The sequence below is a fragment of the Polypterus senegalus genome, chromosome 11 (genome assembly GCF_016835505.1).
Source record: "Polypterus senegalus isolate Bchr_013 chromosome 11, ASM1683550v1, whole genome shotgun sequence".
In the NCBI taxonomy this organism is placed as follows: Eukaryota; Metazoa; Chordata; class Cladistia; order Polypteriformes; family Polypteridae; genus Polypterus; species Polypterus senegalus.
In genome coordinates, this window is record NC_053164.1 from 33,979,240 (window position 1) to 34,004,691 (window position 25,452).

General features: G+C 41.0%; 1 protein-coding gene across 1 annotated transcript; it reads right to left on the minus strand.

Annotated features, from left to right (window-relative positions):
- Window positions 1-1,882: 1,882 nt before the first annotated feature.
- ved (ventrally expressed dharma/bozozok antagonist) lies at window positions 1,883-13,724 on the minus strand. Its single transcript, XM_039767934.1, has 3 exons — window positions 13,487-13,724; window positions 12,525-12,787; window positions 1,883-2,212 (listed from the first exon to the last, which is right to left on the minus strand). Exons 1-3 carry the CDS (start codon window positions 13,722-13,724, stop codon window positions 1,883-1,885), a joined length of 831 nt encoding a protein of 276 aa, XP_039623868.1.
- Window positions 13,725-25,452: the final 11,728 nt, after the last annotated feature.

A 25,452-nucleotide genomic window follows, 5' to 3' on the forward strand; every position in this document is an offset into this window, starting at 1 on the left:
TACATTTTGTTTGTATGAATATGTGCTATATAAATAAATGTTGATTGATTGATTGATGGTGGGTTGGATAATGGATGGATGGATTCTTTTGATTCATTTTTAGAGATAGCTTAAACTATAGTTTCCTTCTCCCTTTGATCACATCACAGATATATAATTTGATAATTTGTACATTTGTTTCATATATATGGTGTATGTATATGTGCATATAAATATATAATTAATAATATTTCTTGTTAATTTAGATTTAATTCATTAAGCACTTTGAGCTACATTATTTGTATGAAAATGTGCTATATAAATAAATGTTGTTATTATCTATAAATATATAATTAATTATATAGAAATAGTGTATATATTTCATTATATACTTAACATGAAAATTCATGTATCTTTGCCCTGTTTCCATTCATAAAGCATGGTAACACATTTAAGATGCAGAATTAAAATCACAAGTGAATGAGAATTGTGCAGCTCGTAATGATTTGCACACAATTCAAATGAACGAGTATCGTTAGGCTGATTCTCATGTAGTAACTTATTCATGAATCAAATGAAAGAGAATTGTGGATACAGACTTGTTCACGAATCAGATGAACACAAATCGTTAGGCCGGGGTTGGGCAATGTCGATCCTGGGGGGCCAGCCATCTCAGACCTTATTTCATTTTATGGCTTGTTAGTCTGTAATATTAAGTTCTTATATCGTAGATTTTTTCCCATTCCAAGGATATCATCCAAATGATTTGAAGCCTAACATGGATAATTTTCAGTCTTTCATATTTTTCTCTTAAGCGTTTTATTAAAAGAAATAGTGTATGATAAACTGCTGGCTCTATTGTCATTTACATCGTTTTTGCTAATAAGGAGCCATTAAAAACACGGAATTCAGCTTTTTAAGACTGAAATAAGCAACTAAGAGTGGGGAACCTTAACAAGTGAGACCACTAAAATAAGCCATCAAATTGTCTCTTGAACAATAAGTGCTTCATCAGTAATATTTGACTTCTCATTAAGAAACTGGGTTGGGACAAAAACCTGCAGCCACTGCAGCCCTCCAGGACAGACACTGCCCACCCCTGTGTTAGACTGATTCTCAGGTACTGATTCATGCATGAATCAATCGTGGGTACAGACTCATTCTCGAATCAAATAAACAGAACTCGTTCAGATATCAAAAGAGTGAACTCTCATGTGTCAGGTGGCTCTTGCGAATGTGCTTTATGCATCCACCAGTGAGCAGCAGCAACAAAATGGAAGACAATGACAACGTCACGCAGAACACGCATTCGCTTTATCGATAATCCCATTGAGCTCCTCGGAATCGATTTGTTTGTGCTCACTAAACAATTCATATGATTCACTGAAAAGAGTCATTCAAAAAGAACGAATCGCTCACAAATCGCGCTTCACTGTTTTCACATTCCAAAGATGCTTGTGGTTTCACACACCAACATGGCTCTAGTATTGTCAGTGGTTCTCCATGACTCTTAAGCAGATTTAAACTGATGGGATTATTTCCCTACTCAAGGATAACTAGATTCAATCATGAAAAGATGCCATTTGGTTCATGTTTATTATTATAAAAAATGCAAAAGTCGAGTAAAGTTGGAATAAACAGAAAACACTGTATTGCTGCACATAGAAATGACAACACCTGATAAACAGTACACAAATCACATTAATATTATTTTAAAAAATCATGACATAAAATACAAATTCTGTACAATTAAATAGTATCTTCAATAAAATAATGATAGAAATGTAATATTGCACTTCATCCCAGCATGTAAACACTTGTCTGGACTTGCAGAAGCGGTTGGTCTCCTTTCATGTGGGTCTTCCTAGCTGATTAGTTCTGACCCCACACCACAGTCTCAGTCTCAATAATAAAGGCCATACGGGTGGTACCTGCCTAATGTGGCATGGCTCGCACTGGCCTCGCTCTGTGAAACCATTAAGGCAGGTAGTGGGTGCACCGACGTGTCCATTGTAGCAGGGCTTAGAAAGGGTGCTGGGTATTGTGGTACAGGAAGGAAGGCCCCAGAAGGATCTTGTCCAGGAAAGAAACCAACATATGGAGTTGGTCCAAATGTCCGGAGCTCAGGATAAGGAGGGAGGTGAGCAGATACATTTACATGGCACGCCTGGGCCATGGCATCCTGAATTGCTCTCTTCAGCTTCATCCGCCGGTTTTGGAACCAATTCTTGATCTAGAAAATGAAAAGGAAATAAACTGGTTGGTAGTGTGTCTTGGATGAAGATCCTGTCTCATTTAGCTTATCATATAACCCGCCTAAGCAGTGATGTGCAAGACAATTTTTTTAGTGATTTGATTCATTTTGTTCAGTTCACATAATTCAAATTTTTAAATCACTTCAAAAATATCAAACTATATTCTAGTTTAAAATTTAGAATAGCATCATAACAGTAACAACTTTAAATACCAAGCAACCTAAACAATATAAAAAGCAGGCAACTAAATAATTCACACATAATCATCATCATCATCATCATAATCCTCAATATTAAATTTTGACAATAAATCGTACATATAGAACATTAGAATAGAGAACACGTCACAATAAAATTGTGAGAACAGTTTTGGATTAATCTTTTATATCCAGTCCTTTCTGATGCAGTCTCCCACACATACAGTATATCATCAGTGACCTGAATGGAGACTCGATGTACTGCGAGTCTCTTGTCTGCAGTTTGTTCCTCCATTTAGTACACAAACTGATTCTTTCAGTGAACGAGTTCAGTGTATTGTCGTCATGTTTCAGCCAGCATTTTCCCCCTGGCTGGTGTTCACAGTCGTTTAATTTTTTATCATTTATTTGCTTGAATGTTTCTTTTGTACATTTTACTCTGCGTGTGTTTTAATTAGGGGGCGGGGCCTAGGTTATAACCCTTGTGTTTTTGTGGGTGGCTCCACAAGAGCGGGGCCACCTGTCAATCACCTGCAGGGTTGACTCTTCACCCTAAGTGCCTCCCATAGTTCTTTGCAGTTCATTGAACACGCTAGGGGGTGGAGAGTTTTGATGAGTTCCTCTGCTTTTGCTATTGCTTTTTCATTTGTTTTCTGGATTTTTGCCCCTGTGCCTTGTTTTTCAACTTCATCTTTGGATTTCGGTTTGGGACTGTGATTGTTGATTTTTTGAACCCTTGCTTTCCTTTTGGCCTCGCCTATGGATTTCAAAATAGGACTGTGTTTATTGTTTTATTTTGAATCTCTGCTCTGTTTTCGACTATGACTTTTGGATTCTGTGTTGGGACTTGCTTGCTGTGTCTGCCACACCTTTTCAGACATCTCCTTGTGCTCTTCAGAGCTTGGTGGCTTGCACAAGCCTTGGCGAAAATAAACCTTTTATTTTTATCAAGATTCGTCACTGCTCTTTTTATTTCTGGTTGGGGTATTTTGATGGTGTTTCTCCCCTCTAGTGGGCAACCGTAGAATTGTTTTTTTTTACCTGTGCTTTTGAGACTCCCACATCATGACACTGTACTGCGAGACTCTTGTCTGCAGTTTATGAATGAACTTGTGATAGTTCTCCAGATCAGTAGGGGGCATACTGATTCATTCAATCAACCAGTGTATGTACAGTCATAGTCACTCAGTCAGAGTAAACCGATCAATGGGAGGTGCCTGGTGTCATCTGCCAAGTCAGTCATTGGCTCGTTGTCATTGTGAAACAGTTTACTGATAGGCTATTAGCCGAAGACAGCAGCCATTTAAGTGAAGTTAAGGTGATAGCTCCAGACTGTTGTAGAATGCAATATAAAATGTGAATGCAAATGCATTGTACCAGTGCATTCATTCAGAGACCAAGACAAGTACAAAATAACAAGTTTGTTCATTCATTGCTCATCGTTACACCCAAGTATGCCATGGGTACCAATGGCTGCAAAAAAAAAAAAAACATCTCATCCATCCAGTACCTAGACAACTGTAAAGTTCATGGTCGCTGCAGACTGGAGCCTTCTTCTGTCATCCATAATTAATAATCCAGCAGCAATACCACATGCACTTCAGAACAGGTCACCCACCAGACACTAAGCATGTTTGGGCCTGGCCAATACTTGAATGGGAGACTGTCCACGAAAAAGCTTGAGTTGCTGCTAGAAGTGGTGTTGGCGAGGCCAGCAGGGGGCGCTTACCTGTGGTCTGGATATGGATGTCAAGGCTGTAATGGCCAGTTCATCAAGGATATCAGGATACACTAAGCAGCTTTTATGACACCACAGGGAGTCAGGACTTCAGTTTAATGTCACATCTGAAGGATGGCACCAGTTTTTACAGAGCAGCGTCTCTGCTATGGATCTACACAAACACCACAGAGTAAGTGCCCCCTGCTGGCCTCACCAACAGCTCTTCCAGAAGAAACCCAAGCTTGCCATAGGTGGTCTCCCATCCAAGTTGTGACCAGGCCCAAACATGCTTAGCTTCAGATGGATGCCCTGTTCTGAAGTGCATGTGGTGTGGATGCATTAGTGAGACACAGCAATAATTCAGAGACACGGCTCACATTTCAGGGTGCACCTCCCAGCATGCACAAGAGCACCTATTATGGGATGTTAGCATAGAAGAAAGATATATGTGTGTTTGTTATTTAATTTCTCATTATTTCATTGTTATTTCACTTCATTTATTTCCTTAAGTAGTTTATATAATTGCAATAGCTAAGAATTTCTAATACACCGTATCAGTCACAAAGTGTGCGTCATTTGTGTTTGACTTGCATTGCATGTTTGTTATACGGTAAGACATAAAGTTGTTTACAGTGTAATGTTTAGTGTTTATGTGTTAGGAATGTGCCTTAGTGTTATGTACAGGCAGCACTATTCTTTCAATAATAGTTTATGTTGTTCTATTAATGTACCTTACTATAATGTTGTTGATACTGTTTATTGATAGACTTTATTAATTTGGATTTCAAACTGCCGATAAGCTAGTACCTACTTTGAGTAATACTGACATCTATTTGACTTTTGTATAATTTACCAATACGTTTTTTTTTGTATTGTAGACCACACATAAACCTATTTAAATACAGGCATATATACTCAAATAAACCAGTAGTTTCAATATGAGCTGCTGTGTGGAATTCACTGCATCATTCACCAGTGTCCTGACTTACACTCCGGAGTAAACACTACAAATCCTGAACTCATCACAGATACTACAGTCCTCCTTTGCTACAGTGAGCACATGGCTGGAACAGACCAGCGTAGGCCAGCAGTAAATTCCAAGGCACAACTCACGCATGCAACCAAATCAAAACTGCATAACCTCAAGACATCAGCTGTCCTACTGAGAGATATGAAACAGAGCTGGCCATGGAAAAACTCACACAAACATGCGATGAAAACATTAAAATTAAACTAAGATGAGATAATAAAGATCCAGATAACCAATTCATTGATTCCAGGATCATGGGGGTCAAAGTCTACCCCAGCAGCATCAAGCACAAGGCAGGAACTGGACCTGAATGATGTCCACCATAAAGCACATTGGCTCACTTGACTGGCATCAGAGAAATTTAGAGACTCTAGGTAACCTCTCGTGTACATCTTTAAACTAGTTCAAGAGTAGAAGGGTTCAAGCAACTGATGGACTCCAGACACCCACTCCACCATCATCAGGAGGTAAATCACTGACTACTTTCTCGTTGGAGATTCGCCAGAGTGGAACCCCTTAATCCAAAGCAGTCCACAACACATAGACTCAAGACGGGGTGAGATACTGACCATAGCCCTCCCAATGAAGCTCCTCCTACACCTCAAGAGCATCTACCTAATGGGACATTCCTCCCTAAAGAGGCCAGAAACTTGATCTTGGTCTAAATTGAAAGCTTATGTTCTGGAAATTCAAGCATTTTTAGGTAGCAGTAACCTGCTGGGCACGTTACTAGTGGACATAAAAAATGATTGTAATTAAAGCACAGTCTCTGCAAGCACATCAGTTGATAATCCCCTAAGGCAGGGGTGCCCAATACATCAATTGCGATCGACTGGTATATTGGAAAGGTAGTGCATGTAGATCGTGTGGAATTCAAAAATTTATTCTATTATATATCCTCCCTATGCCATTTGCCACTTCACTGACATACAGAGCAGCCAGTCCGAGATCTCTTTTCTTCTAACTCACTGGTTATCCCGCACACGCGAGCTACTGCAAAACTCTGGCTGTGATCTAGTTAGCCTTCCAATTTATATTGATTAAAGAAGGGATTTTTAAAAAAAAATTGTTTGGGGAGGATATGGGCTGGATGTGGAATTGGAAGAGGATTTTTTTCTCACAATGTCACAATCAAAGTGCGTTTGTCTGATCTGTCAATCTATCATTGCTATTCCAAAGAAGGAAAATGTGGAAAGGCACTTTCGAACTGTTCATAAAAACTACGAAACTGACTTCCTTCCAAAAAGTGATCTGAGAAAGAGAAAGGAGAGGGAACTAAAATCGCAGTTAATCAGACAGCCGTCATTTTTCACTCGGTTGAATTCAAAAGCAAAGGCAGACACACCGAAGCATCGTTCCAGGTGAGTCACTCAATCATTAAGCACAACAAGTCCTTCCAAGATGGAGAGATGATAAAAAGAGGCCTTCGTTGAGGCAGATGACTAGGGAGAAATTCCTGCTGAGATTTCAAGACCTCTGGTTGGAGAAAAACGGAGTTTCTCCTTGTCATTAAACATGCAGACTACAAGCAACTTAATAACGATGAATGGCTGTTAGACTTGGCATTTTTTTTTTCCGATCTGACCAACATGTTGAATGAGTTTAATTTACAGCTGCAAGGAAAAGAGAAAACCATAGTCAATATGATTAGCTCAGTTAACGCTTTCAAACGAAAAATGCAACATCTGTCCTCAAAGCTGCAGCGCCTTGACTTGGGGAACATCCAAAACCTCGCGTCAGGGCTGGAGACGCAATGGAAGGCGTGTGCGCAACTTGACAGCATACGCTATACAGAGCAGATTGAAAATTGCCTGTCAGACTGACAGACGGTTTCAAGACTGAGCTTAACTTGAGCCAATTGCCACATTTAATTGGTATCCATTTAGGGAAGATGTTGAGGGTGATTCACCCGCATCAAAAATTGCAACACTGTTTCACCTAAAACTCCTCTACAGTGGAGCATGAGATTTTGACACTACAGGATGACATTCAGCTGACGTCTGGGGCTCTTGGACAGTTTTGGAACTTACTCACAGAGGAAAAATACCCAAACATGAGGAAATGTGCTACCTCCTTGACTGCACTATTCATTATGCACTACTTATTTATGCAAGTCAGCCTTTTCCCACATGAAGATTATTAAATCCAAATACTGTAGTGACCATACAGTAAATGTATTGAATTGTTATTGTGCCATAAAGGTTATTCAGTTATGCAAGGTACCACAACATACAGTATATTTTATGTATAAAGTATACTCAGTATATATATAATATTTTTAATGTAGGTAGATCATTTCGACCTGGTCATTTTAAAAGTAGCTTGGAAGCCAAACAAGTGTGGGCTTCCCCTGCCCTAAGGTATGGCACATACATGTTCAGAACTCATAATCAAGTGTTAGTTCTTGCGTTTGTAAACTATGGGCAAACAGTTTATTGTTTAAATCTACTCTTTTGTAGCATTTTATTTTAGGACCATAAATTCACTAGCACTATTTCTGTAGAAGGTTCTAGAATTTAAATAACCTGCAAAGTCAAAGATAATGAAGTAGCGTGTATTACTCTGCATGAGACAGAAAAGCAAAACAAATCCAGTTTAGTCCCACAGCAGCTTCACTGCATCCAGACCTGAGGGGCTCGCTTCACCTGCCTCCGCTCGAGAATCTGGAATTATGGAAACATCATGACTGTAAGGAAGCCCCTGTACCACTTTAGAAATGAAGTGTTGCTTGACCAGGTAATGATTATAAACCACAAAGTAGCTGCTTTCAGCATAATACTGACTGGGTGACCCCATGGGAGCTTTCTTGCCTGCTTATGGTTATTTTGGACAAATTTGAAAAATAGATTTTCTATGTTGTGCATGACATATACAATGGTGGATACTACAGAAACGTAGAGCTTCTTTCACACTGACTGGATACGGACTACTGGAAATACTTACTGACCAAAGTGTTAGGTGTCAGAAATGGCTGAGGTGGCGACCTGGCCGGGAAGCCTAAGAAGACTTACGCCTTCCCCAGACCATGTGGGGGTGACTGCCCTGGTTCCTTTGGGGGCCACGGGTACACAGCTTAGAAGCTCAACCCTGTAGGGGCCCGTAGTCACTGCTGGGGGCACTCCCATGCCTTTGGAGCCCTGGACCTCGGCACTTCCGCCACACCCAGAAGGGCCGGGGGGAAGAAGACTGGGGACACCCCGAGTGCTTCCGGGTATGCAGCCGGCACTTCCACCACACAGGGGCGTGTCAGTGGGAGATTGCTGGGAAGCACCTGGAGCACATCCGGGTGTGTATAAAAGGGGCCGCCTCCCTTCATACGATGGCGAGAGTTGGGAGCGGAGTGGACTGAGCTGGAGAGGAGAGAAGGAGGCGGTCTGAGGAAAGGCATTGTGTGGCCAAGACTTTGGGGACTTGTGGGGTTTGTGGAGCACTTTGGACATTGTATATAGTGTAAATAAATGTGTGGTGAGAAAAATGAATGTGTCTGCCTGTCTGTGTCTGGGTCAGTCTCCACAGGTTATACTGGGCCAATCCCCACTCTGGCCCACTGGGTGACCAGGAGTTGGTCACTTAACCAGCTGCACCTCACACTATACTATGAATATGGACACTATTGACCATGCAGATGTGTTTTAGGTCACTATGCATGAAAGTGTCAATTTAACAAATACATGTCAATGTCATTGCACCTGAACATATTCTTGCAGTCTCCATTTCTCTCTGTCCTTATAGTAGTTCAAGGTGGACAGCAGCTAATCAAAGGCAGACATCCAAGAATCCTAGTAGATTCAGTAGATATTTACAGTCTCTGCTGCTGGACATGCACCTTACGATAACTGGCTAACTGAACAAATTATTTCAACTTATTTTCCAAAATTCTTTTAATGATTTTTGATGGCATTAATGCATTTCCTGTCAATGTAGTATGTGGGCAATGAAGTATTGAATCCCACCAAGAGCAACTTCTCTGAACCATCCAAGATCACTTTTTCCAGTTTGATGGAGCACTGAGCCATAAGGCAAAACTGATAATTAAGTGGCTCAGGGAACAAAAAATTGAAATTTTGGGTCCATGGCCAAGAAACTCCCCAGACCTTAATCTCATTTGGCGCTTTTCCACTGCATAGTACGGCACAGCACGGTTCAGTACAGCTCACCTTGGTTCGGCTCAGTTCGGCTCGGTTTGCGTTTCGACTGCAGTTTAGTACCGCTTTAGCGTGGGCGGGATTATTCACGTGTCGTTATAGTTGCGCCGCCTCTACTGCCGGGACATCATCGTAAACTCGCCACAAACAAACACACAACAATGGAGCATATTGACGGAATGGTGTTCTTCATTCTCGGCATGTGGATGTTTTTAACAGCAAGACGAAGGAGTTTGTTTCAAAAGAGGCTGATGGCAGCCAAAGAAAACACAGCTAAAAAAAACAAGAGAGTTTTGGAACTTTTACAACAACACGCAGACAACGACAACACTTTAGCTCGACGACGCGCAAGGGTAAGCATCTAAAAAAAGCACATCACTAGCTAACTTTTATCACTGTTGCAAAGCATAAAATGAACTTAACTGCCAGCGACCTCCTGAAAAACTTTTTCATTCCGTGTCGCCCCACCAGCTCTCGCTGGATCCGCTCCTCGGCTACCAACGAGAGGAACATCTGTACTTCCTCAATAGACCACGAAACAGCCATTTTTGGTTAAAACAAAATGGTGAGTCCGAACCTTCGCTGGCTGTGCTAAAAATCTAGCAGGTCTGTTGTGTCTCGTGTCGCAAGTTCAGTGACGCAGTAATGACGATTTTCTCCGGCCAATCTGTGACCAGCACAGTTTACACGTCACGTTTTGGTAACGGTTCGGTGCGCTTGGAACCTCGGCTGAGGTGGTACTAAAAAAAGGACCAGGTACCAGGTACTGTTCCCAGTGGAAAACCCCCCAAAAGTGAGCTGAACTGAACCGTGTCGTGCCGTACTATGCAGTGGAAAAGCGCCAATTGTGAACTTGTGATCAATCCTCAAGAGACAGGTGGGCAAACAAAAACCCACAAATTCTGACAAACTCTAAGCACTGATTATGTAAGAATGGCCTGCCATCAGTCAGGATTTGGCCCAGAAGTTGATTGACAGCCTGCCATGGTGAATTGCAGAGGTCTTGAAAAAGAAAGAAGGGCCAACACTGCAAATACTGACTCTTTGCATAAACTTAATGAAATTGTCAATTAAAACCTTTGAAACTTATGAAATGCTTGCAATTATACTTCAGTATACCATAAAAACATCTGACAAAAAGATCTAAAAACACTGAAGCAGCAAACTGTATGAAAACCAATACTTGTGTCATTCTCAAAACTTTTGGTCACGACTGTGTATAGTGCAATTGTTTCAGATTTCTACACAGGAAATTCTGTCTTCCTAAATGAATCACTTAGGGTCCCATAGCAAACAGTTTTTAAAGATAGAGTTGGCAATAATAAATCTTAAATATTTAAAACTGGAATTCATTTTATTGATCAATACAACATACCTTACCTTTTTATTACAAGAAATGACACATTATGCATTTAACAGAACTCCATCCATCCATCTATTTTCCAACCCGCTGAATCCGAATACAGGGTCACAGAGGTCTGCTGGAGCCAATCCCAGCCAACACAGGGCACAAGGCAGGAACCAATCCAAGGCAGGGTGCCAACCCACCGCAGGACACACACAAACACACACTAGGGCCAACTTAGAATCGCCAATCCACCTAACCTGCATGTCTTTGGATTGTGGGAGGAAACCCACGCAGACACAGGGAGAACATGCAAACTCCATGTAGGGAGGACCCGGGAAGCGAACCCGGGTCTCCTAACTGCGAGGCAGCAGCGCTACCACTGCGCCATCCTTAACAGAACTCAGACCTATCTAATCTAATCTAGTCTAATCTAAAATGGCACAGTGACATGGTGGTGTTGCTGCTGGCTCACAACAAGGAGATGGGGTTAAGACGGGTGTCCCCTGCAAGGAGTTTGCAGTTCTCCCTCTGTTTAGGGGGGTTTCCTCTGGGAGCTCCTGCTTCCTCCCACAGTCCAAAGACATGCAGTTTAGCTAAACTGACATTGCTAAACTGGCCCCAGTGTGTGTCTGAGTGTAATATAATGTAACATAATATCTATCCATCATCCAACCCACTTTATCCTAACTACAGGGTCAGGGTCAGCACAGGGCACAAGGCAGGAAACAAACCCTGGGCAGTGCACCAGCCCGCACACACACACACAAACACCAAGCACAATTTAGGATCACCAATGCACCTAACCTGCACGCCTTTGGACTGTGGGAGGAAACCAGAGCACCCAGAGGAAACCCATGCAGACATGGGAAGAACATGCAAGCCCCATGCAGGGAGGACCTGGGAGGTGAACCTGGGTCTCCTAACTTTGAGGCAGCAGCGCTACAACTGCACCACCGTGCCACCCCCATCCATTTTCTAACCTATTTAATCCAGTTTGCAGTTGTGCTGAGCAGGTGAGTATCTCAATTACAATAAACATAAAGCAGGAACAGACTGTAGTCTGAGCACTAGCTCATCTTAGGGCACCTCCAGTTCTGACTGGCCAGTTAACCAAACTGAACTATCATTAATTTATGGGAGAAAAGCTGGAGAATTTCCAGAAAAAAAAAATTACAATAGACTACTGTCTTATTCTTGAGATGTAAATGTCAGGTTAACTGTACCTGCTAGATGAGTATGGAGTAATTGTGTCTATATGCACTCTTAAAAATGCTGGTTCTGTAAAGGCATTTTACTGGATTCTGTGATTCATCGTAGAACTGTCACTTGTCAAAGAAGCATTTAATTCCAGGAAGGGTTTGAAATGAACTGTTTAGGCTTTAAAATGTCCACATTTGTGGACAAAACACCACTTTTTAGTGTATTGTACGCTGACTAAAAGATCATGAAAATCTACACTGAACTGGGGTTACTGTATACACCAAGGGTCCTTTTAAAATCAGGAACAAATTGGTATTTCAAAAATATCTTTCCATTTAGTCATGGTTATTTGTGGAGCCTGTTACCAATCTAAACAAATAAAAAGGTTCTTTCTGGAACCTTCGTATAAATAATTCTTTTGGGAGCCCTGTATAGCATTGTTCTGAAGAACCGCTTTGAGTGTGGGCGCCTTATTGGTTCCTGCTTTAGACTTCCAAATTTCTGAAATGGAAAAACTGCATTCAGAAAAATGGGTCCCCGCGCGATTAGCGTGTCATATCTGCTGTGTCAAGTGGCTTTCTGTGGTGAACAGCGCAATAAAGAATACGTCTGTAGTGTTTAGTGAGGAGCGGGTTTCTCGTGACTCTCACCTGTTTCTCGGACAGACTGAGCTTTTTGCACAGCTCCTCCTTCTCGCGAGTGCCCACGTATGTCTGTTTCTTGAAGATGTTCTCCAGCTTGTTGATCTGCTCGGTGGTGAAGGCCGTCCGGGGTCGACGTCCAGAGGAGGTGACTGTTGGAGGGCCAGCTGAGGCTTCGCGAGAAGTGAGACGACCCTCGTCTTTAAGAGAAGAAGGGGACGCCGAGCGACATCTTTCGCTTTCGTAGCCCGATGTTTCCTCCGAGTCACAAACTGAACAGTCGAAAGAGACAGAATGATTCATTAAATAAAATTTTAAATAAAATGAAATATAATTTCAGCAGTGAAATTACTTTACAAAAAATTGCAGGCCAATCGCGGTTATTGCAGTGTAACTATCTTAATATTAAATAACTGGACACAGTAGTCAAAGCCCAAATATAAAATAGTTATATTTCAGTGTGCATTAAATTCGCAAATGCACACTTTTAATACATCGTTAAATAAAATGAAATATAATTTCAGCAGTGAAATTACTTTACAAAAAATTGCAGGCCAATCACGGTTATTGCAGTGTAACTATCTCAATATTAAATAACTGGACACAGTAGTCAAAGCCCAAATATAAAATAGTTATATTTCAGTGTGCATTAAATTCGCAAATGCACACTTTTAATACATCGTTGTTTTAAAACTGATTCAAACAGAAATGTGGGTTCGTGTTTAACAAAGAATAAAGAATTACAGATAAATGTAAATCACGGTGGCAGATGCCCAAGTCACGTTGAGCACAAGTCTGGAACAAGCTCTGGCCGGGGCGCCTGTTCACCTTATTTAATTCAACATTGTCATTTTGAAGTTGCATGATGTGAATGGCGCTATATAGGCCTACATTAAAAACAGACTGCTCGAACTGAGCGACTGCTTACTGGTGAAACAAAGAAATTCAACGGGAATAACCCCGAGACTTACCTGACTGCAGTGTGGAAACTTCGCTTTTGGGCGGAAGTGACTGCTGCCGCGGAGGCGCTTCACATTCAGTCTGCGAGCCGTGTGGCTTTTGGGTTTTCTCGGCCAGTCGGTCGGGTCGCTGCCCAGCTGACGTGGCCTGACGGGACTCCGGGATTGAGTTCCCCCAGCAGTGCCGAGTACAAGATGAGTCTCCGTGACTGCTCTGCGCCAGCCATTCCACCGAAAATTTCCCTTGCATCTTAAAAATCAGGATAGCGAACAAATAATCCACCCCAGTTTGGAAAATCCGACAGAGCTGAACGATATAAGCGTTACACCTTGAATTCCTTCGACATGTGTGTGGAGAATAATCCTGGGCAAGAACCAGCACCGGTGACACTTCATAGAAATTCCGTCCAATAAATGGTGTGCGCGCTCGCCGTTGGTATTTATTCAACATTTGTCCTTTCCATTTACTATTCATTTACGGGTAGATCAAAGAAGAGCACCCCCTTGCTTTTTCACAAGTGCGGTAATTAAGAAGCACTATCGACTCTGAACGAGGCCATTAATTCCTGGCTCCAGTCAGTCTGGGACCCCCCTCTCCTCCTCTGTGCGGACACATTGAAATCCGCACACCCCCCACCCCTTTCCAGGATGGGAATACAAGTTCACCTGCAACAGGAGAGAAGTGTGGTGCTTGCGGGCGGATTTGACCAAAATCTTTCAGTTAACTTGAAAGGCGTGCGCGTCTCTTCAGCCCCTTCGAGTTGGACGTTTGCACACAATGCAGCCACTGCGCGTTAATCACAGTCACCATTGCTTGTCTCCCCAAATGTTCAATGAAAACGCTATGTCTGTAACAGATACTAATTTTACCGTGTACGAAATGTAAGTATGAATACCACTGTCACTTCTCCAACTATTCTTTTCAAATGCTATACTGAAGAACCTGATTTCTGAACATGGCATTTTGTTAAAAAGAGTTGCATGGCATTTGGATGCCGTTTCGATTTTTTCTTTTGATGCTCCATTTTTAGTTTTCATATTTGCGTATAAGGAGTCACGGTCAGATTGTTTGCCATATTTAAACTGATTGGGTAGAAGTCTTTATATGTTCATTCCGTCTTTGTTACTTCATCCACCCCAGTTTACTGGGATAAGCTCCTGACCCGCGTCCTGAAATGGGCTTATCCGGCTGACGCACTCTTTCTTCAAAATAAAGGCGCTGGCGATGGCATAGTGGAACCATTGTTTGGTTCTCAAAACAATCATCCACGTGAATATTTAAGAAAAAAAATCATAATTTACTTCGACACATAACTAGAGATGTAACAGGTTTATAAAGCACCAATTGCCGTATGATTTTTAAAGGACACTAACAGTACAGGCTAAATTATTTCTTTCTCGATCTGTCGGGTATCCTTCGGTACCCATTACTATACATTGAAGATTTCTGTTTTAGCCACATTTTAGAGACATTTTAAAGCCCAAAGAACTAAATTCATATGAAAATGAATGGTTCTATACGGTACACGACCCATTTTAGAGTCAGTATTTTTAAGAGTGCGGGACAAGACTCCAGACCATCGCAGAGTGATCACGAATACACACACATCATTGGAACCACAAATTTCAGTAAATGGCCTCTAAAGAATAATTATTTTTAAGAGTGCTCGTGCCAAAACAAGCGCATAACGCGATATTAATGTTTCGTCGATTAGCGACAACTTTCTGGGACAATGCACATCTCAAAGGAATATTATCTGGTGATTCTAAATTGCTCTAAGTGGATTCGTTCTTAAATTTGTCCTGTGATGAGCTGGTGTCGATACACCCATCCCTGTTGGCCACTAAAATGGATGGATCTATTTAGGTTATCCATCCATGTTCGGTGTATTTCCTGTTTATCGCTTCGCGGTCGTGAGTCCGATTCTTTAGTGGCAACATCGGGTACAGAGCAGGGCACAATCCACACCGGGCCATTATAATTTGACGTTTACTTTTGTATTGGGAAGGATAATGGGACTATACGGGGGAAACTAAGTAAACACGAGGAATACTGCACAGTGAACTCCGTTATCTGGACCCTTGGAGCTCACAGGAGGGTATAGCACTAACCTGGACATTGGATAGATATACAGTACGCGCATTTTATTGATGTCTCCGTGAAACTACCCCGAATATTCAAAAAAAAAAAAAAACCAAAAAAGTGAGCGTTAGGGTTAATTGGATACTCTAAACTGGCACTGTGTGTGTGTGTGTGTGTGTGTGTGTGTGTGTGTGTGTGTGTGTAATGATTTGGACTGGCATCTGTCCAGGACTGGTTCAAGCTTTCCAGCACCCGGAATAGGTAAGCAGGTTACAATATGGAAATGACATTGGATTAAACAAGTTTGATAATAGAACAGAATATAATATCTTCTCATTTTTTGAAATCGTATTTCCAGGTGAGGAATTGATCTCAGTAAATATAATATAATATAATATAATATAATATAATATAATATAATATAATATAATATAAGCAGGGTAATGGCCCTACTGCCACGGGTCTATGCTGTTTAACTCGGTTTAACTTTTTTCCCATGGTACTGCTCCAAGTACTCACATCGCTCAATGCGTGTGTGTTAAGTGAACTGATGATTCTAAATTGAGCCATTGTTTGTGTTTGTGTTTGTGTGTGTGTGTGTGCCCGAGTGTGCCCTAAAATGGACTGGCGTCCCCTCTAGAGATGCCGCTTCCTGCCTTGTGCTCAATGCTGCGCTGCCAGAATGGCTGGTGTCCCAGTTCGCGGCACCAAATTGGATGAAGAGAGCTTGAGAATTTGTTGTTATAATGTCATTTTAAAAGATTACTCTTGCACTTTGCTAAAAGAAATATTTACGCAAGTGTGTGCTTCTATACTTCAGAGTCTTTTAAGGACGAGACGACTTATAACTCAGTAGCGTAAGATGGCATAATAAATCAATTAATAAATAGTATAATTAAAATAATTATACTTCCTAATTGTAATTGATTCGCTTATATTTCAGAACAATAAAAATAGGCCCATCAAACAGATAAAAAAGAAATAAAACTGAAATATGGCATGGATTTTTTACTTGATGACATTTATCGGGATTTATTATTATTATTATTATTATTATTATTTGGCGACTTACAACATTTGAGATGCAATTAGCTACATACCATCTGTTTGGAGCACAGGCAGGTTAAGTGACTTGAAAACTGAGTGATGACATGAACCACATAAATGATGCTTATTCTACTGGGTGCTAAATTGCCCCCTAATGTGTTGATGCTCCAGCACTCTCGCGTATAACGGTTCTTTAATGGCATTTACTGGGTTGTGAGGTTCCTCATTGGACTACTTGTCAAAGAACCATTTTAATCTGGGAAGTTTTTTTTTTTTTGCATGTGAAGTTGGATATTTGAGCTGTTGATCGGTCCCTATATGTGAATAAAACAGGAATCTTTATAGATAACAGATCACGAAAAACTGAACTTAGCCTCTCTTACAGTATAATATGCCGTAAAAGTCTTTTTAAAAGAAGAAACCGACATCTGTTAGCATCTACTCGTGCTTAATTTTATGCATGTTACAGATCAAAATAAATAAATTTCTTTCCGGATCTTTCACGTGGATAGTTCTTTTGGGTACCAAAAATGCTTACCATCGCTCTGAAGAACATCTTTGACAACTTTGTTTTTAAGAGTGAGGGCTTCTTCCTGCCTTGTGCCCGACCCTGCTGTGGATACGCGGGTTTAGAAAACGAACGAATGGATGGAGGGATGGATGTTCAACTGGACTAAAATAATAATAAAAAAAAACTTTCTGGGTGTTTGATGGTAAATACATAAATAAACAAATAAATAAATAAAATATTTTGCTGCTAGAAGGCCCTTAACCTGAAAAATTGCTCCAGGGGCGCTGTACAATGGCTGCCTCGGCGCATATCAAATCAAAATTAGGAAATCTGTGTCTTTTTTGCGTCTAATTTTAATTGACGATCTATGCCGGAAAGTTGACATCATGTCTTCTTTAACCAAGCACACCTCTCTACGTCATTTATTCCCTGTGATACCCGAGCTTGTATTCTGCTGCAGAGGGTCATGGAGTCCCCAAGTCTGTACCCTTATGTCATATTCAAAATAATCTTTCACATACACTGTAGGATACCTCGGCGAATACGGTGGGAATACGCAAAGTTCTCTCCTTTCTCTTTGTATTTCTCCGGAGCTGTAATAAATGACTCTGGGATTTTGTGATTCCATAACAATGTCATCTGGAAGAAGTGACGAAAAAACGGTTTACATCCCACTTTATTCAAATAAGGGCGCTTACTTGACACCAGTGCAATAATAATAATTAACGCCATCCTAAACAGGCTCACCAAGCCGCTTGTTAAAGGGCTAACAGGCGTTTTACGCCGCTAAATTCAGTCCTGTTTGTTTCCCCTGCAATATCAAAAGGACGGAGTGCCTTTGAAGTACAAAGGAGCTGTTAATCACCTATTAGCACCGACAAAGAGAATCTCTAAGGACAGGAGACAGAGGTCTGAAGGAGGAGAAGCTGTTCGAACTTGGGACTTCTCCGGATTAGCCCTCCTCCGACAAAACCCCCGCCGCGTCGCGCAACGAGCACTTTTGTGTCCAAACAGAGAGCGCATTATCTAACAATGATCGCCATCGAAAGCGAGCCCCGCAGTCTGCAGCCGATAAGGATGCGTCTAGTTAGACGCCTGCGTGCCTGCAGTTGGCCCAGCGCTCCATTTTCTGCCTCCAGCACTTCAGATATCCTCGGATGAGGTGCTGCAGTCGCTGATGGGTACTTGGACAGGAGAAAGATGACAGACAGTACAGCAGGAGGACACCTTTAGCTGAGCACCTTCACTTTTCTTCCGAGCGTGTTGTATGTTAAATCTAAAAAAAAAAAAAAAGTATTAATCTACCCATCGACTTACTGAAACTACGTTATCCTCTAAAATAAGACATTTTAAAAATGGAACAGGTATTATTTGCTCAATTAAATATTTAATTGAAGGAGACAAAAGATTACATCTTTCCTGAAGAAGGAACCTGACTTGCCTCAGAAACTTGCATATTGTAATCTTTTTAGTTAGCCATTAAAAGGTGTCATTTTGCTTGACTTCTCACTACATTCATGATGGTTAAGACGGTACAACAACCTAGGAGAAAAAAGGAAACGCGACGGGCTGAATGCAGAAGCTCTGCTAAAAACCAAGCATGGCAGTAACCATGAAAGGCACTAATATATTTACTGAACAAATAACTCGTTTTAGTACATCTTTCTGTATATGAATCAATTGCACATACTCAGTTAATTCTGTTCTTATTCCCCACTAAATTCCCAAATCTGCATTTTTAATTTCCATTTTTTATCACATTATCGTTCTCTTTTCTCGGATCAGAATCTAAGGACACACTAAGTATTTATAAATTTATTATGCCTTTATCGACGGTGTAAAGTGAATTTTTTACTTGCATTCTTTAAATACTACCTCTTTAATGGCACTTTATTGGTTTGTGGTGTTCCTCCTACATTAAAAATAATAATATCTTTAACGGCCTATATGGTTCTTTATACTGTAGGTTCAGCGTTTCCGCCATTGCTTGGCAAAGAACCATTTCATTCTGGGAAGGGTTCTTAGGGTGTAAAAGTTGTTTTTTGGTGCTTTGAAAAACTTAGCATGCAGGACACTAACAGATTTAGAAAACCCAGACTTAGCCACTTGTGTTACTGAATGTATGGAGCAAGAGTCCTTTTAAAAGGAAACTAAGGCGCTTTCTAAATAAACAGGATTGTGAGAAATTAATTCATGCATTTATCTCTAGTAGGATTGACTACTGCAATGCGGTGTTCACTGGCTGTTCAAACTGTTCTCTATACAGCCTCCAGTTAATCCAAAATGCGGCTGCAAGAATTATTACAAGAACAAGAAAATACGAACACATAACTCCAGTTCTTAAATCCTTACACTGGCTCCCGGTTAAGTTTAGGGCAGATTTCAAAATCCTCCTTTTAACATATAAAGCATTAAATGGCCAAGGTCCGGCTTACTTGTCTGAACTTATCATGACTTACAAACCTGAGCGCAAATTAAGATCTCAAGATGCCGGTCTGCTTAGGATTCCAAGGATTAATAAAATAACAGTGGGAGGTCGAGCTTTTAGTTACAGGCCCCTAAACTGTGGAATGGTCTTCCTGCTTCTATAAGAGATGCCCCTTCGGTCCCAGCCTTTAAATCCCGGCTGAAGACTCACTACTTCAGTTTAGCATATCCTGACTAGAGCTGCTGATTAACTGTACAGACTGCATCTCTGTTGTTAGTCATTAGCACTAAAACATAAGTAACATAATAATTATATTTGAATACTAACCCTCACCTATTCTGTTTCTTTTCTCGGTACCCAAATGTGGCCATTGGTGCCATGGCCCACCTGCCAAGTTGTTTGCCTGCCTATGGTAAAGTCATCCCTGATGGAGGATCACAGGAATCATGGGAAAGAGAGGTCCTTTCATCGAACAGCGTTTCAGCCGTGGCATGGCCAAATGGGGAGGCAGCTAGATGGATGAGGTCTCCAGGACTCTAAAAATATCCAAACCTAATTATGTCATATCATCTACTGTTAAACCGTACTTCTAAAATTTTTATTATTATGCTGTATTAAGGAATTGTTCTGTTCTGTGTATTGTATTGTATTGACCCCCTATTTTTGACACCCACTGCACGCCCAACCTACCTGGAAAGGGGTCTCTCTTTGAACTGCCTTTCCCGAGGTTTCTTCCATTTTTCCCTACAAGGTTTTTATTGGGAGTTTTTCCTTGTCTTCTCAGAGAGTCAAGGCTGGGGGGCTGTCAAAAGGCAGGGCCTGTTAAAGCCCATTGCGGCACTCCTTGTGTGATTTTGGGCTATACAAAAATAAACTGTATTGTATTGTATTGTAAAAGTCATGAACCATTGGAATTTCACAAATTAGTTTCCATCTAGTCATGGTTATTCACAGCAAGGAGCCTGTGACCCATCTAAATAAATACAAGTTATTTCTGAATCCTTCAGGTCTTTTGGGAACCAATAATTGTTCCCCTATGGCATCGCTCTGAAGAATAACTCTGTTACCTTGATTTTTAAGACCTTGAGACCATTGCTGGGTCATCTATATATTTTATATAGTGTCTTTCCTATCTATAATATAGTCCTTTTCCTATCTATCTATCTATCTATCTATCTATCTATCTATCTATCTATCTATCTATCTATCTATCTATCTATCTATCTATTATATAGTGCCTTTCCTATATCTTTCTATTTATTATGCCTTTCCTATCTATAATATAGTGCTTTTTCTATCTATCTATTTTATATAGTGCCTTTCCTATCTATCTGTTATATAGTGTCTTTCATATCTATCTATCTAAGGTTGGTTCCCTACTGTACATTGAAGATTTCTGTTTTGTTCACGTTAGAATCTTTTTGAAACGCGAAAGACTCCATTTCATACGCAAAGAGTCCTCCACAGAATGAAACTGTTCTTTATTACCTAATGCTTTTGCGAACAACCACAAAACCCAGTAAAGAGTCATTACAGAACCAGTAAGAGTGTAGTTAAGGGGTGATTGCCACGTTGTTGGGATGGGCTCAAACCCTGGATCCCTTTCGCTCAACTAAGCAGGTGGGGGATAGACGCACTTTATAGTATGTAATATGTTATCTGCTGAGTCACGTTTATGCGAAAAAATAAAACTGCCTTCTCAGTTGCGCCCAAGCCGTAAAAACAGTCGAGATTTCGGGTTAAACATTTCAAAGTAATAAAGAATCCACTTGATAACTTTAAGAATACTTCTGGCGTCCGTCTGGTCCGGTTGATAGCGATTTATTGTCCCAACCCCCCGCCCTCAATGAATTCGATCAGCAGTTTAATTGAACGCACCGACGAAACTGGCAGAAGGGACACATGCGCTGTCAAGCGTAAACGACAAGCAGGGCGACATTTAGCGCCACGGCCTCGTTCTCCCAGTCGCGCTTTCAAATCTCGGCCTCTTGTTCCCGAGTCTACGTGGACTTTGTCACTTGAGCTTCTGAAAGACCTGCAAATTAGGTCATTTGGCAACTTTACATTGACACAGACTCATTAGCAATGCAATGGACCGGCACCCACAGACGCCAGAATAAGCCCCGACTCTTCAACCCACATTTGAATTAAACGGCTTCGGAAAAAGGATGAATGGATACAATCGCGCTAATACTGTCAAGAAGCTCAATAAAAACATTTCAACATCTGTTTTATCAGCTCAGCTTGTCTGTATTTCAGTCTTTCATCTTTTTCTTGAATGATCAATATGTTGCAGAATGGTAGTGATTACTTGAGAGTTATCTTATCTTCCGACGCCGTATCTTTCCCGATTTATTGGGGGAGAGAAGTTAACAATCAGCTGGATTGAAACTGAATGGTAACCTTTTTAACTAATGGCTTTGTTTAAGTGAAGCCAGACTGTGGACTCCGTGAGCAATAAAGTGCGCGACTGACGCGTGCTGTTGGGCAGATTACAGAAGATTAGCGCCAATCAGCCGCCATGACAGAAGAGATCGACTCTTGTTCAAAACTGATATAAACTCGAGATGAACAGCTAGCTGAGCGCTTAAATAATAAATTGAACATGCAGACGATTGTCAAAGAAAGAAGTCTAAATGTAACGAAAGGCAAAAGAAGCATAAATAGAATAATCAACGTATCAACTCTGTGTTATAGAGTCGCGGGGGAGAGAGAACTGTGAAGATAGACGGGCAGAACATGTCGAGTCGAGCGCAGAACTCACCCTGCTGAAACTGGAAAGGAGAAGCAATATTAGGACATCTACTACTGTATTGACAAAACAAAGCACAGGCAAACAGATCAATGTGACAGGGGTCCGAGCTTTACCAGGCGCAAGACAGAATCCCACCATGGATTCAAACAGGGCAGGCTCCAACATTTTTACTTTCCTGCACTCTTAAACATTGTTTCCTTAATGGTGCTTTACTGGGTATTGTGGTGCCTTGAAATTTATCGTTATTGTTACTATTATTATAACTATAGCTTGACAAAGATCTGCTTCATTCTGAGAAGGATTCTTTGCTTATGAAATTGGATTTTCAGGTTCTTAATGTGGAGACAACACTAAAATCTTTAATGTACAGTTTACTGGGCTGCCTAAAGGCATACTAACAGATCAAGAAAATCTGAATTATGCCTGTGCTAGCAAGATTCCTTTTAAAATCATAAACCCATTTGTGTGTTCATTTTTATGGCTATTTATGGAGCCTGCTATGATTTAAATAAACAGAGGGTCTATCTGGAACCTTCATGTGGATGGTTCTTTTAACAACCACAAATGGTTACCCTATGGCACCTTTCTCAAAAAACACTCTGGAACCTTTATTTTTAAGAGAGTAGGCAAAAGTGTAAATGTTGCCCCCATACTAGCCCCTGACCCAAGCCCCCTACAATCTATGATAAAATAGTTTTATGAATGTAGTTTATTATGAACATATACTCAGCAAAAAAAGAAACGTCCTCTGACTTTCAACTGTTTTTACTTTCAGTAAACTTAATGTGTAAATATTTGTTTGAACACTAAAAGAGTCAACACCATAAGACATAAACTAAAAATGTTTCACAATGTGTCCCTGAATGAAGGGAGGCTCAAAATCAAAAGTACCAGTCAGTATCTGGTGTGGCCACCAGCTGCTTGAAGTACTGCAGTGCATCTCCTCCTCATGGACTGGACCAGATTTGTCAGTTCTTGCTGTGAGATGTTACCCCACTCTTCCACCAAGGCACCTGCAAGTTCCTGGACATTTCTGGGGGGAATGGCCCTAGCCCTCACCCGCGATCCAACAGGTCCCAGACGTGCTCAATGGGATTGAGATCCGGGCTCTTCGCTGGCCATGGCAGAACACTGACATTGCTGTCATGCAGAAACTCACGCACAGAACGAGCAGTATGGCTGGTGGCATTGTCCTGCTGGAGGATCATGTCCGGATGAGCATGCATAAAGGGTACCACATGAGGGAGGAGGATGTCTTCCCTGTACTGCAAGGCATTGAGATTGCCTGCAATGACAACAAGCTCAGTCCAATGGTGATGTGATATACCGCCCCAGACCATGACGGACCCCCCACCTCCAAATCGATCCCGCTCCAGGGTACAGGCCTCGGTGATGTACCGATCCTGTGCAGGTGTTGTTACACGTGGTCTTCCACTGCGAGGATGATCAGCTGTCCTTCCTGTCTCCCTGTAGCGCTGTCTTAGGCGTCTCACAGTGCGGACATGGCAATTTATTGCCCTAGCCACATCAGCAGTCCTCATGCCTCCCTGCAGCATGCCTAATGCACGTTCACGCAGATGAGCAGGGACCCTGGGCATCTTTCTTTGGGTGTTTTTCACAGTCGGTAGACAAGTCTCTTTAGTGTCCTGCATTTTTAGAACTGTGACCTTAAATGCCTACTTTCTGTAAGCTGTTAAGGTCTTAACGACCAATCCACAGGCGCATGTTAATTAATTGATTATGGTTAATTGAACATGCATGGAAAACATTGTTTAAACCCTTTACAATGAAGATCTGTAAAGTTATTTGGATTTTTAAAACAAACATTATTATTGAAATACACAGTCCTGAAAAAGGGACGTTTCTTTTTTTGCTGAGTTTATTTGTTCACTGTTGGTCCCCATTGTGTCAGGAGATTATATATATTTTTTTATTGGTCAGTACTACAAACAACCCAGGGTAAGTAACAGTTAAACAGATATTTTATGGAATAGTGTTCTTTTAAGTCTGAAAATAAAAAAGAAACATCAGTGAATTAATGTTGTAGAATTAAATAAGGTAAGAATGACATTTCAACAGCACATCATTTTTAAAAATGGCGACAAATCTTTTCATACTTCTTTCTAAAGATGTTCAACACATGGAGCTGAAATACTTGTATATACTTGTATAATTGTATAATACTTGTATATACCTGTACAGTAGAGCTGGTCATGTGTACAGTAGTTTGTGTAACTGCATATCCTTTAGTGGTCAGCAGAGGGAGCCTGTGAGTTCAGATGCTGCATGCAGAGTACATTTGAGTGTTCTTCACTGCCTGGCGGCATGCAGATCACAACCCAATGCCAGTCCTTCACAAAACCACCTAGGGCACACATCTGTGCTCATACAACACTTAATTTAACAGTTAATATAAAACACATTTCTTTGTGGGATTCCATAGGAAGGTGGGGAAGAATACCTGGAGTACAGATAAAAAACACTTGTAATTGAATGCAGGTGGAAACATTAGCCTCCCGAAACACATTGTTGCCCTATTATATTATATTATATTATATTATATTATATTATATTATATTATATTATATTATATTATATTATATTATATTATATTATACCAGTAATGGTGTTCTGCATAATGTGCAGTGAATACACTTGACCTGAGCATACTCCGCACTTCCTGAGCAGCTCTTCTTTTCTCCACCCTAGCAGCCCGCTTCTTCTCTTCTTCTGTCAGCATCTTTCTGCATTAAAACTGATTAAGTCAGTGTTTGTGTTGCAATTACTTAGTACATTTTTCTTAATTTTTCACTTAAGCTGGCACTTAAGTCTTCAATCTACCGCAAGAATGATTTCAGATATGCAGAGGTAGAGGAAGTGACGGAGAAGGTGGTAGGGATGAGACCGGCGCCCGTACACATGTGCAGCATGGCCGCCCTGCTGGCTACTGCCGAGAGTTAATTCTACAATAAAACAAAATAAAAAAAGGAATAACCTTGGAGGTCAATTATCACCCCTAAAGCGGATAGCAGACATCACGTAGTATATGTGTATCAAACTTAAGGTCAATAGTTCAAATGGTTTGCGAGCTACAGGTGATTTAAAATCCTGGACAGAGAAATGAACAGCCACAGTAGCGAATTATATATAAAGA